The 12,188-nt window shown below is 42.2% G+C and overlaps 1 protein-coding gene across 5 annotated transcripts in view; it reads left to right on the top strand.

Annotated features, from left to right (window-relative positions):
- Positions 1-1,661, top strand: part of Nmd3 (NMD3 ribosome export adaptor) — a 36,415-nt gene extending 34,754 nt beyond the window's left edge. For all 5 annotated transcript variants that reach the window (XM_045130240.1, XM_045130243.1, XM_045130241.1 and 2 more), the window contains 2 exons: positions 164-234; positions 596-1,661. In XM_045130240.1, coding sequence (XP_044986175.1) covers positions 164-234; positions 596-729 — 205 coding nt within the window. In that variant the 3' untranslated portion in view covers positions 730-1,661. The remainder of the gene's footprint in view (positions 1-163; positions 235-595) is intronic.
- Positions 1,662-12,188: the final 10,527 nt, after the last annotated feature.

The raw sequence follows: 12,188 nt of genomic DNA on the forward strand, positions 1-12,188 counted from the left end.
CAAGAAAAGTTTTATTTTCAACCTATGAATGTTTAGTTAACCTCCATGTTTGACCTTTTTGGCAATTGTAATACTTGGAGCACATACACACAGTACTGAAAGTGAAGAAGAAAACTTCACCCTTTCTTGGTGAAGGTGAAATATTTGTTTCTTTATCCTACAGGCAATATCAAGATTTCCTTGAAGATCTTGAAGAAGATGAGACAATTAGAAAAAATGTTAACATTTACCGAGGTTGGTCTTTCAAGGAATGTTTAGGTCAGGTAGTACTAGTGAGGGTTTGGTATTGTAAACTTAGATTCTTAAGTGACTTATTGTTTGTCTTTTAAACTATTGTGGTCATATGTTTGCCAAATAAATAAATACGAATCAGTAACACTCCAGAGTTTGATAACACTAGCTGATCACTCAGTTGTTAGCTTTTGTATTGGTGGAAATTCATTTAAGCATTTTAAATATATTCAGAGTCTATTTAAAAGTCTGTTCTCGATAAGATCTAGGAGCTTTACTGTGGCATTGCTAAATCATGTTAATAGTGGTAGGGTATTTGTGCATTTCCATATTTGTATTTATTTGGAGCCCCGGTTTTTCCTAGATTCTACCATCCCTGTGGAGAGTGACACAGATGATGAAGGAGCACCTCGAGTTAGTCTGGCCGAGATGCTTGATGACCTTCATATTTCTCAAGATGCCACTGGTGAAGAAGGAGCATCGATGATGACATCATGAGATCATGTCTACTGTTTGCCTCTCTGTGACCTCAGGAAGTTGGATAGAATACCAGTTACCATTTATTCCATGTAGTTCTCTGTATTTGAGAGGAGAAACTTTGGTTTAAACCTCAGTGACTAAGACTTTTTCTTTCTTTTTTTTTTTTGAAGCAAGACAGGGTCTCACTGTGCAGCCCAGGCTAGCCTGGAACTCTATAGATCAGGCTGACCAGGAGCTTGCAACTATACTCTTGCCTCTGCCATAATAGGACTATTTTGATTGTTCATTTGAAGCATTGGAAAGGCTTCATAGCTCTGAAGATTTTAGGTAATACCAGATACGAGAAAATGCAGTTTCTGATCTTTAGGCTATTTACTTTGTGTAATTTTTATTATATGAGGTCACAGTAATAACTTCACATACTATAGTGATACTGTAGTTCTGATACAAAGGGATGTTTACTAATTATTCAACATAAACAAGCTTTTACATTGATTGCTCCATGAGCATGTGAAGTTTCATTTTTAATTAAAACTTGTTATGCACTTTGGTCCTCTTTAGGTCAGTTTTAGATCCTTAGGGAAATTAGGGTTTACTCTATGACTGGACACTTTGGAAGAAAGTTCATTTTTTTTCTTCCTATGATGAATGTCTTCAGCCCTCCCCCCAGCCCAAATTCAGGGATCAAACCTAGGACTTAGTGTTTATTAAGTTGGTGCTCTACCACTGAACTGTATCTCCAGCCCTGCAAAAGCTTTTAAACATAGGATTATCTTTATTACAGTAGAAAGAAATACATTTAGAATATTTTGTGGATTTATGGAAAATATAGACTAGTTTCACAAAGGTTAATTTTGTTCTATTCTGCCTTGGCCAACAGTTCATTATATCAAGGATGTAGCTTTCAAAATTTTGGTTTACAACTTGAGAATAAAGAACTATTCTCTTAAGTTTCTGTGGTTGAATGCATCTCTATCAATTAAGAATATGGGTGTGTGCTGGGCGCGGTGATGCACATCATTAATCCCAGCACTTGGGAGGCAGAAGTAGGAGGATTGCTGTGAGTCCGAGGCCACCATGAGATTACATAATGAATTCCAGGTCAGCCTGGGCTAGAGTGAAACCCTGCCTTGGGTTAAATACATACATACATACATACATACATATATATATATATATATGTCATTGTAGATGATGCAGTAAGAAAAATAAGCTACATGTTTTATAAAACTATGAATCAGATTTGAATGAGGAATGTCTTCTATTTTTGTAAAGAAAGGCTTGGTTTGGCATTTAAAGCATTCTGAAAATAAAATGACCCTCTTTCCATAAGCAGGATCAGATGGACTAAATATGGCATGCCCACTGCTGCTTCATTGATTCTAAGACTAAGTGAAGACATGGAAGCTGGAGCTCAGGGGCCCATTTTCCTGTTCTGATTGGGCTGGAAGCAGGTTTTTTTTTTTTTTTTTTTTTTTTTTTTTAGTAGTTTTTTTTTAAATTTAATTTATTAGTTTACTTTTCAGCAAACACAGGCCATTTGGTACCATTGTTTAGGCTCATCCATGATCTACCCCCTCCCATTGGACCCTCCTTGTTGATGTAAATGGGCCGTGCATTGTGGAGTTAGCCCACAGTTATTGATACGATAAATGTCTCTGCATATCATGACCTAACATGTGACTCTGACATTCTTTGAAGTTAGGAATAAAGGCCTAACCATGGTGCCATGTCTCCATTTCTGTATGCATGTTCCTTTAAACCTGTGGCTCTAGGGCTGCACAGATAGCTAAGTGGTTAAGGAATTTGCTTGCAAAGCCTAAGGACCCAGGTTCAGTTCCTTAGTATGCATATAAAGCCAGATGCACAAAGTGGTGCATACATCTGGAGTTTGCAATGGCAAGAGGCTCTGGTGCTCCCATTCTCTCTGTCTCCCTTCTCTCTATAAAAAAAATAAAAAAACTCTGGCTGTAAGCAGTCATATTCTGTCCTGTCAGTAGAAAATAGACTTCTTTCCCAGTTTTGTATCTTTAAAGTGGTTGTATCATTGTCATATTTACATGAGAATTTTCATGTTATTAAAGTACTTCTGCAATTTCTTTATTAAAAAATTCAGTTCCTTGCTAACCTTAGTCTTTTTTTTTTAATATTTTTTGTTCATTTTTTATTTATTTATTTGAGAACAACAGACACAGAGAGAAAGACAGATAGAGGGGGAGAGAGAGAGTGTGGGCGCGCCAGGGCTTCCAGCCTCTGCAAACGAACTCCAGACGCGTGCGCCCCCTTGTGCATCTGGCTAACGTGGGACCTGCGGAACCGAGCCTCGAACCGGGGTCCATAGGCTTCACAGGCGAGCGCTTAACCGCTAAGCCATCTCTCCAGCCCGTCTTTTTTTTTTTTTTTTTTTTTTTTTGATATTCTGTCTTGATGAATATTGAAGTCAGTTAGTTGACAGTGGCTTTGAGTAGGCATGCAAACAAGAGACAGACAGCTTTGAGAATTAAGCAACACTGATAGATTAATCATGCTCCAGAGTTGATAATATTAATCAAATGAACAAGAAATTTATTTTTAACCAAATGAGTGAGTTGGTTTGATTGTTACTATTGTATGTAGCCAGATTTGCACTTGAAGTGATGGTCAGTATTTTTAAAGTGTGTGTGTGTTTATGGATACACGGGCCATGGCAATTGTTTGGAAGTTTGAGGACAGCCTTGGGGTGTTCTCTCTTTCCACCTTGCTTGAGAGAGGATCTCCCTTGTTTTTGTTGTGTTTCTGGCCCACATGATTCCAAATTTTCCTTGCTCTCTCGCATTGCGTTAGACATGTTAGGATTACAGAGGTGTGCCACTATGCTTCCAGTTTTATGTGGGTACTGAGGAATTGAACTTTTTTTTTTTTTTTGCAAGCACCTTTAGCCATCTCCCCAGTCCTGAAGCTAGTTTCTTAGTCTCTGATGAGCAAAGTATGAATTGAAGGTTTTTTGGTTTTTTTTGTTTGTTTTTTGTTTTTATTTTTATTTTTATTTATTTATTTGAGAGCGACAGAGAGAGAAAGAAGCAGATAGAGAGAACGGGTGCGCCAGGGCCTCCAGCCACTGCAAACGAACTCCAGATGCGTGCGCCCCCTTATGCATCTGGCTAACGTGGGTCCTGACCCTTGAACCAGGGTCCTTAGGCTTCACAGGCAAGTGCTTAACCGCTAAGCCATCTCTCCAGTCCTGTTTTGTTTTTTAATTGAGATGTTTTAATAGCATCAGACTAATTCCTGGGCATAGTAGAATGTAGGAATGTTGGAACCCCAGGGCACATCTTGCTTGGAACTGAGTCAGTGCCAGTTTCTGTAGCTTCTTTGTTTGAGTAAATGTGTTCATATTGATACTAACTTTACTTGCTATGTTATTTCTAATGTTCTTAGTTTGTTATTGAAGCCTAAGGAACACTTTCCAGTAACTAAAAATTTTTCATTCATTTCACAGTTACAAAAAGTTATAAGAATAGAATGAGGTTGAAGAGATTGCTTAGTGGTTAAAGGCACTTGTTTGCAAAAGCTGATGACCTGGATTTCATTCTCTGGTAGCCACATAAAGCCAGATGCCCAGAGGGGCACCTGTGTTGAGTTTGTGTGCAGTAACAGGAGGCTTTGGTGTGCCCATTCTCTCTGCTTGAAAATCAGTAATAAAAATATTTTAAACAAAAGAATAGTATGAAGGTTTCCTGGATATCCTTTACCAGATTTGCTAAATAGAAATGTTTTACCTTTGGCTTTCCATTTTCTTCTCACTTATTTTTTTACTCAGCCATTTAAGAATAACATACATATGGCTCAGCACCCATACAAAGCTGAATGCAAAGTGGCACATTCATTTGTGATCCCAACATGCCTATTATACAGAAACTGGGCGTGGAGCCAGGAGAATTTGGAAGTTTGAACCAGCTAGACTGCAAAAAAATTAAGGCCAGCCCTATCTCAAAAAAAAAAAAAACAAACCCAGGTTGTCCTCTGTTCTTCATGGCACATCTGACTATAACAAAGAATACAACACTAGAAAAGGAAAAACAACTGAGAATGTTACTGTTAGGGCCTATGATGATCATATATAGAATCTGACAGGAGTCTGCCAAACGTTACCAACATCACTTGTGCTTTAGCAGTGGCTTTACATTCTTTTTTTTTTTTTTAATTTTTTTTTTTTTTTTTTTGAGAGCGACAGACACAGAGAGAAAGACACATCGAGGGAGAGAGAGAGAATGGGTGCGCCAGGGCTTCCAGCCTCTGCAAACGAACTCCAGACGCGTGCGCCCCCTTGTGCATCTGGCTAATGTGGGACCTGGGGAACCGAGCCTCGAACCGGGGTCCTTAGGCTTCACAGGCAAGCGCTTAACCGCTAAGCCATCTCTCCAGCCCAAGGCTTTACATTCTTGCCGTGAGTGTAGAGGCCAGAGGTGTCTTTCTAGGCAGGGCCTCTCTCTCAGTTTAGTCCAGAATTCACCAGTTAGACTAGCCAACCTGCTCAGGAGATCCTCTTGTCTCCACCTGCCTCTCAAGCACTGGGATTTACTCAATATTCATGCAAGTGCTAGAAATTTGGACTTTTTGCATGCTTGACCAGCAAGAATCTTAGACACTGAGCCATCTCACAGGCCCAAATGCTATCAACTTTTGACAGTTCCAGAGTCTGGAAAGTCTACTGGGTGAATTATGGTCAGGTTTTGGTGAGGACCCTTGCAGTTTTGCAAATGGTCCTCACAGGCCCAGGAGCAGATTGAGAGGAAGAAAGCTCTCTCTGAGTAACCTCTTAGGAGCACTAGTCCCATGACTAGGGCTGTACCTTATTAGCTACATCCCTCCCAAAGGCCTCACTGTAGACCATAATATTTGGATTAGGCTTCAACATAAGAATTTTTGGGAACATAACGCTCAGTTTATGAGAGATTATTTATTATTTCATTTTTAATTTTTATGTTCACATCTCAGAAGTAACCAAAATCCAATCAAGCCCAATCCTTTATCTTATTAACATGGATCTCTTCATGTACATGAAGTCTTGTTCTGGGATGCAGATACAGTGTCACATGTTGGGAACTTTTGGATTTGCTTGATCACGTTCTTGCTTCATGAGAAGTCCCTAAACTTAGAAATGGGACAGGCTCCATTGAATCATCTGTGTTTTGTGTTTTTGTTTTATTATGTATGGGCATACTTAGTAGGTAAACAACACATGTTGGTACTATCATTTCCTTCCTCCCTGCCCCTTTTCTGAACAGGCCCTCCTCGTTGGAGATGTAGGTCAACTCCATGGGCATTGTGGGTCATGCATTGTGGGGGCAGCAGTCAGTTATGGGGAAGAGGCAGTGTCTCTGCATAATGTTCCAACTTGTGGCTATAACAATCTTTACACCCCCTCTAATGCAAAATTTCCTGAGCCATGTTGTGTGCATCTTAAGTCTACTTAAGTGATGGACTCTTAGGAGCCTCTGGATCTCTGATTTGATAGCTGTTGAGTGTCATCAGTGTCTATCTCCTTCACCCTTGTGCTGATAGCAGGTTTACTGAGAAAGCAGCACTCTTGGTCATTTCCCCAATTCTTCTGTAGTTTCAGCTGGGATTGGGGTGGAGTGTGGTGGGTTATTTATCTCCTCAGATCCTGCTCCCATCTGAAAAAAAGAAGCAGAATCTCCAACCAAAAGTGAAGTCAGCACCGGTTAAATGGAATAACAGTTATTAGTTTAGAGAGAATTTAAAAGGTGTAGACCCTCTTACACCCCCATTGTAGGACTAGGCATCCTTGGTGGAGATCTTTCAGTTTTCTGATTTTTATTGGCTTTTTGGCATTGTCTACCTACTATTTTATTGAGGCGGAAGGACATTTTTATCCTTTGGCCTGTGGACCCTCTTACTCAGGTAAACAAAGATGTTGGTACCCAGTGGCCAGTCAGCATACCAGAGCAAAAGGCCTGATTCCACAGGAACCAGGTCTCCCTATGCAAGGCTACTGGGAATTCAACCTCTTGTCCTTTTACTTGTATGGCAACTCTTTTTTCACTGATCCATCTCCTTTGCCCCAATTCAGTTAGTTTTTCTTTTTTATTATTAATTTAATTTTATTTTTTATTGACAACTTCTATAATTGTAAATAATATCCCATGGTAATTCCCTCCCTCCACTTTCCCCTTTGAAACTATTCTCCATCATATTCCCTCCCCCTCTCAATCAGTCTTTTATTGCTGTCATGATATTTTCCTGTATGATGGTCTTATGTAGGTAGTGTCAGGCACTGTAAGGTTATGGATATCCAGGGCATTTTGTATCTTCAGGGGCATATTGTAAGGAGCCCTACCCTTCTTTTGGCTCTCACATTCTTTCCTCCACCTCTTCCACAAATGGACCCTGAGCAGTGGAAGGTGTGATAGAGATATTGCAGTGCAGAGCACTCCTCTGTCACTTCTCAGTATTATGGTGCCTTTCTGAGTCATCCCAAAGACACTGCCATCTGAAAAGAGAAACTTCTCTAACCAAAAGTGAGTATATCATTAATATGTATATATGAACATTAAGAGAAGTGCTTACTGGGCAGTTTGGTGAGCATAGTATATACATTTAGCCAGATACCAGCAGACATTATACCCCTAGGGCTCATGACTACCCCTGTTGTAGGTTTTCAGTATCAGGGATGTTTTCCCTGCCATGGAGCAGGCCTCTAGTCCAATTAGAGAGCGGGTTGTTTCCTGCATAACAGACATGCCACTGTTGCACCCATTGGCTCATTTGGCCTGGCCATATTTAAAGCTTGCGGTGTCCACCATTGGGTATCTTCACTGCTAGTTTCTCTCTCCCATTGAACTGTGTGTAGTGTGGCTTTTTCCAGTTGTCAGCTGGTCTATAAGAAGGAGGCTTTCAGCTCAACTCCAGGATTTCTCAGTGACCTTGCAGCCCAAGTATGTGGAGTCTTCAGCAATAGGGTCTTAGCATCTGTTCCTGGTGGGAAAACAAGGGTCTTGGCAATAGCCTGTAATGTTTTGGGGTATCAGGGACCTCCCTGGCCAGCAACTCACTGGAAGGTATCTCATCCCTGGCACTGAAAATTTTCTAGTAACAATCTATGGCTTCTGAGTGTTCCATTGTCCATTAAAGAAGGTTTACATATGACTTACCTGCTGCGAGTCCCCTGACCCGCAGGAAAAGCATGACCAGCAAACAAGGATCCTCTCGATCACACTTTATTGGAGAGCCTCTTGGTTAACAAAAAGGTTGATGGTGAGGGGCCGGGGCGCAGGAGTGTAGCTGCTTTTATAGGGTGTAATACTACTAGACACCTACAGATTGGCTGTTACCTGCTCCCCCATCACCCAGGGCCACGGGATAGGCCCAGGATGCATTACATCATGTGCACGCGCAGCATCAAGCAAGACTGTCGCCAGGATATGACCAAGTAGGGGGTTGTTCGTCACTACTCTCAGCAGGAAGTCAGCGCCATCTTGTAATGGCATCTGTAGCCGCTCCCTGCAGCTCCTCCTTTTTTGTTTAATAAAATGGCCAAGCGTAAATAGAAAACATGCCTTCCCGATCAGGTCCGCACCTCATGATGTGTTGACCGATCAAGGGAAGAAGTCCAACCTCCCCTTCCTCAGTGCAATGGGACAGGTCCCCTGAGAGTGCAAAGGCGGCAATGGGTACTCTGAGACCCCGAGGGTGCAAGGGCCAGGGAAGCTATTTGTCTTTTAAAGCTGCCAGCCAGATTTGGGGAGAGGAGCCACATTCTAAGGCAGCGAGCGCTTGTGAAATGACCATTTTATCTCTCCTAGTTTGGGTTCGCAGGCGACAGACCAACCATAGGCAAAGCACACACCCTCCTAAGCAGCATACCAGAAACATTCCAGTTCCTACCCATTCCTTGAAATAGGAGAATGCAGATGAGATGATATCCAAGAAGTAAAGCCTTCTGCCAAGCTAAGATCCACTCGTGTGGAATTAATATGTACTATAGCTTGTCTTAATTCCTCCAATTCCCTATCAAATTCCTTAGACCAATTTTGCGAGAGGGCTAGCGACAAACTACGAGACAGATTAGCAGCTCTGGTGAAGTTTTCATAAGGGACACTAGTAACACACAATGTATTATACTTCCATTCACATCCCAGCTGAGCTAGCTGCCAAAGGACATCAACCTGTTCTTGGACTAAATCCATTCTTTGGTTTAAAATTTGGATACCACCCTTTAAGTGAGAATTTAAAGCTGTCTCAGTGTCTAAGGCCTCTGAGGTAGAAGTAGCCAAGTTATTCAAAGTTTCAGCCGTCTGTACTGAGGAAGCTATGGCCACACCCGCCGCAGTAGCGGCAGCGGCTATCGCAGCCACGGCTGCTATAACTGCTGCTGTGATGCCAAAATCCCTTTTTTTTCTAAATAAAGTCAGTGTGCTGGGAGCTTCCACAGGCACAGGGACCCAACGAGGGACCCTAAGGACCATAGTATTTTTAAACTTTGGAGCATCCCAGCATTGGGACAAGAGGCAGGAGGTATTGGAGCAGCTACTGAAGGAGGAATTACTGAGTACAAACATAAACGGTGGGTGAACGCAAACTGGTGCCGGGGAGAAAGTAGCATTTCTTGCGTTAGTTTGGCACCCATGTCCAATGCTCATAATTCCCCCTGTGGTGTTGATAGTTTTGTATATGGCATCCCAGTTCTCATCAGCTTCCTCCACCACTTGCTCCTTCTCACTAAAGACTGCAGTCACATTATTACAAGCAACTTGTCCTCCTCGTCCAGCCAACACCGGTAGACTGACAGTCAGACCACGGCCAGGTTTCCCCTTCATCACTTCCCCAACAATGAGGAGCAAGTCATGGTTGGTATGCTTTGTCTGATATGTTTACACCAACCAGAAATGTTCCATTAAGCCAGATTGCCAATTCAGTATAGGTATAGTTGCCAAATTTATATTGGGAAGTCTTATTCTCTGGACCATACCAATCATTACGTCTCTGTTGGTCATTTCTTTCCCAAATCATGTCCCTGTGGAACCAAGCAAAGGCTTGTTTCTTTAAGACCATACAGTCCTCATAAGTCGGATCAAGCGTAAAGCACAATGTCCCCGATGCCTGGAAACTCCGCTGTTCTCTGATAGAAACGGAAGAGGTGTCTTTCCTCACCATGGGAAGACCCAGTTCCTTCTCTGTTGTAAAGAAACGGGGAAAAACCACAGCAGAGTGGTATACTGGCATGGGTTTGGGAAATGCAGACATAATGCCCCAACGCTGTTCTCCCCTACATTCCAGGCACAGGATGAGGATCATCAATAAGGCTCTCCTTTTCTCCATCCTTCTCTCCATCCTGGTAGGCATCTCCGTCTCCAGGAGCCTCCTGTTGGGGTCGGGTAATTGTTTTCACCAAGCAAGCCGGAACCCAATGCGGAGAATCTTGGTCCTGTGGAAAAACACAAACAGCTCCCCTGGATCTTAATATCACAAGATCCGGTCCTTTCCATTTATTATCCAAGATGTCTTTCCACATCACCATTTCTTTTGGCACAGAAGTTAGAGATTTTCCATGTCTATCAGCTGCGCTGTCACCATGGAAATCCAAAATTAAAAAATTGAGTGTAAAAAGAGCTAAAGATATTCTTTCCTTGGGAGTAGCGTCTTCAGCTATCCCTCTTTTTTGTTTAAATAAAAGAGCTTTTAAGGTCTTATTAGCTCTTTCTACTATTCCTTGGCCCTGTGGGTTATAAGGAAGGCCAGTGGTGTGGGTTACCTGCATTTGAGCACAAAAGGCTCTAAAACCAGCAGATGTGTATGCTGGGCCATTATCAGTTTTTAAATGGCGTGGCTTTCCCCAAGCAGCCCAGGCCTCTAGGCAGTGAGTCTTTACATGAGAGGCCTTTTCGCCTGCCAATGGTGAGGCGAAAATAATACTGGAGCATGTGTCCACTGAAACATGTAGGTATTTTAATCTTCCAAACTCTGCAAGATGTGTTACATCCATTTGCCAAAGGTCTCCAGGGCGCAGGCCCAGAGGGTTGACGCCCACATGTGGGGAAGGCAAAAAGGTAACACAAGATTGACAAGACTTTACAATGTTTCGAGCCTCGTTTCTGGAAATGAGAAATTTGAGTCTTAAAGTATTTGCAGGTACATGATATAATCTATGAAATTCTATAGCTGAAGCCTTAGGATCTCCTAAGGAAACCATGGCCAGCCTGGTAGCCCGATCTACCAGGTCATTAGCCTGTGACAGGGGTCCAGGCAGTAATGAATGGGCTCAGATATGAGAAACATAAAATGGGCAAGTTCTCTGCTGAATTAAAGATTGAAGTTGTAATAGAATATTGGACACTGAACTAGAGGAGCGAACTGAAACTGCGATCTCTAAATTAGCCACTGCATTGGCCACATACAAGGAATCTGTAAACAAATTAAAGGAAGTGGGGAATGTCTGAAATACCTCCAAGACTATTAAGCATTCAACAATCTGAGGAGAGTCAGGTCTGAACATTCTTACTATAGGCTCCGATCCCTGTACCAGGTAGGCCCCACGACCAGACTTTGAGCCATCAGTAAAGATGGCAGGGGCTGATGTAATAGGCTCCTGAACAGTGATTTTAGGAAAGTAAACCAAATTGTTTTCAACAAAAGACAAAATAGGGCTCTTTGGGTAATGATTATCTATGACATTTGGAAAGGTGCACATAAGAATGCTCCAATCATCCACTGTGCCAGACAAAACTTTTACTTGTTCCTTAGTATAGGGAATGATAAGTTTATCAGGCAATTTTGCAAAATGTATTAAACAATATTTAAGCCCCCAAAAAGCCTGTCGAGCTACCAGTTGTGGAAAGTACTGAAGAGTGCGGGCTCCAAAGAGTTTCTTTTTTTTTTTTTTTTTTTGAAGCCATAATAGAAGCCCCTCCTAGCGGAGGCCAGCCGCGACCAGGTTTTTGTTTTAATGAAGCGGCATGTGTCCCCAGGGGAGTTATAGGGTGGGGGTGCGGAAGGCTCTTTCAAATGCAGAAAACCATCTCCCTGGGCCGGAGGTGCAGACGGCTCTTTCAAATGCAAAGGACCATCTCCCTGGGCCTGTTTTCCTTTTGTTAGTAGGGGGCGCCTAGGCAGAGATGAATAGTGCCTTTTTGTGACTTCCTTGATTCCTTCCCCCCCCCTTTTTTAATGGTTCTTCCTCCTCCTCCTCCTCTAGGTCTGAGTTGGAGGTGATTTCCTCATCTGTCTCAAAAACATTTAAACGTACAAGCTCTTCAATAGGGGGATACAGCCTGGTAAAGGCCCCTTTAGTCCCTTTCTCAGGCAAGTGATGACTTATTTCCCCCATCTCTTCAAGCTCCTCCTGCAGGCTTTTATCTTTATCTTGTATATGTTTCTCCTTCTTTATATCTCCTTTTTTCTTAGGCCTAACTTTTGACTCCCCTGAATCAGACTCAGAAAGACTATCCTGATATCTTGCTAGAGCTTCCCGCCCTTTT

Source organism: Jaculus jaculus, chromosome 11 (assembly GCF_020740685.1).
Source record: "Jaculus jaculus isolate mJacJac1 chromosome 11, mJacJac1.mat.Y.cur, whole genome shotgun sequence".
NCBI classification, from domain to species: Eukaryota; Metazoa; Chordata; class Mammalia; order Rodentia; family Dipodidae; genus Jaculus; species Jaculus jaculus.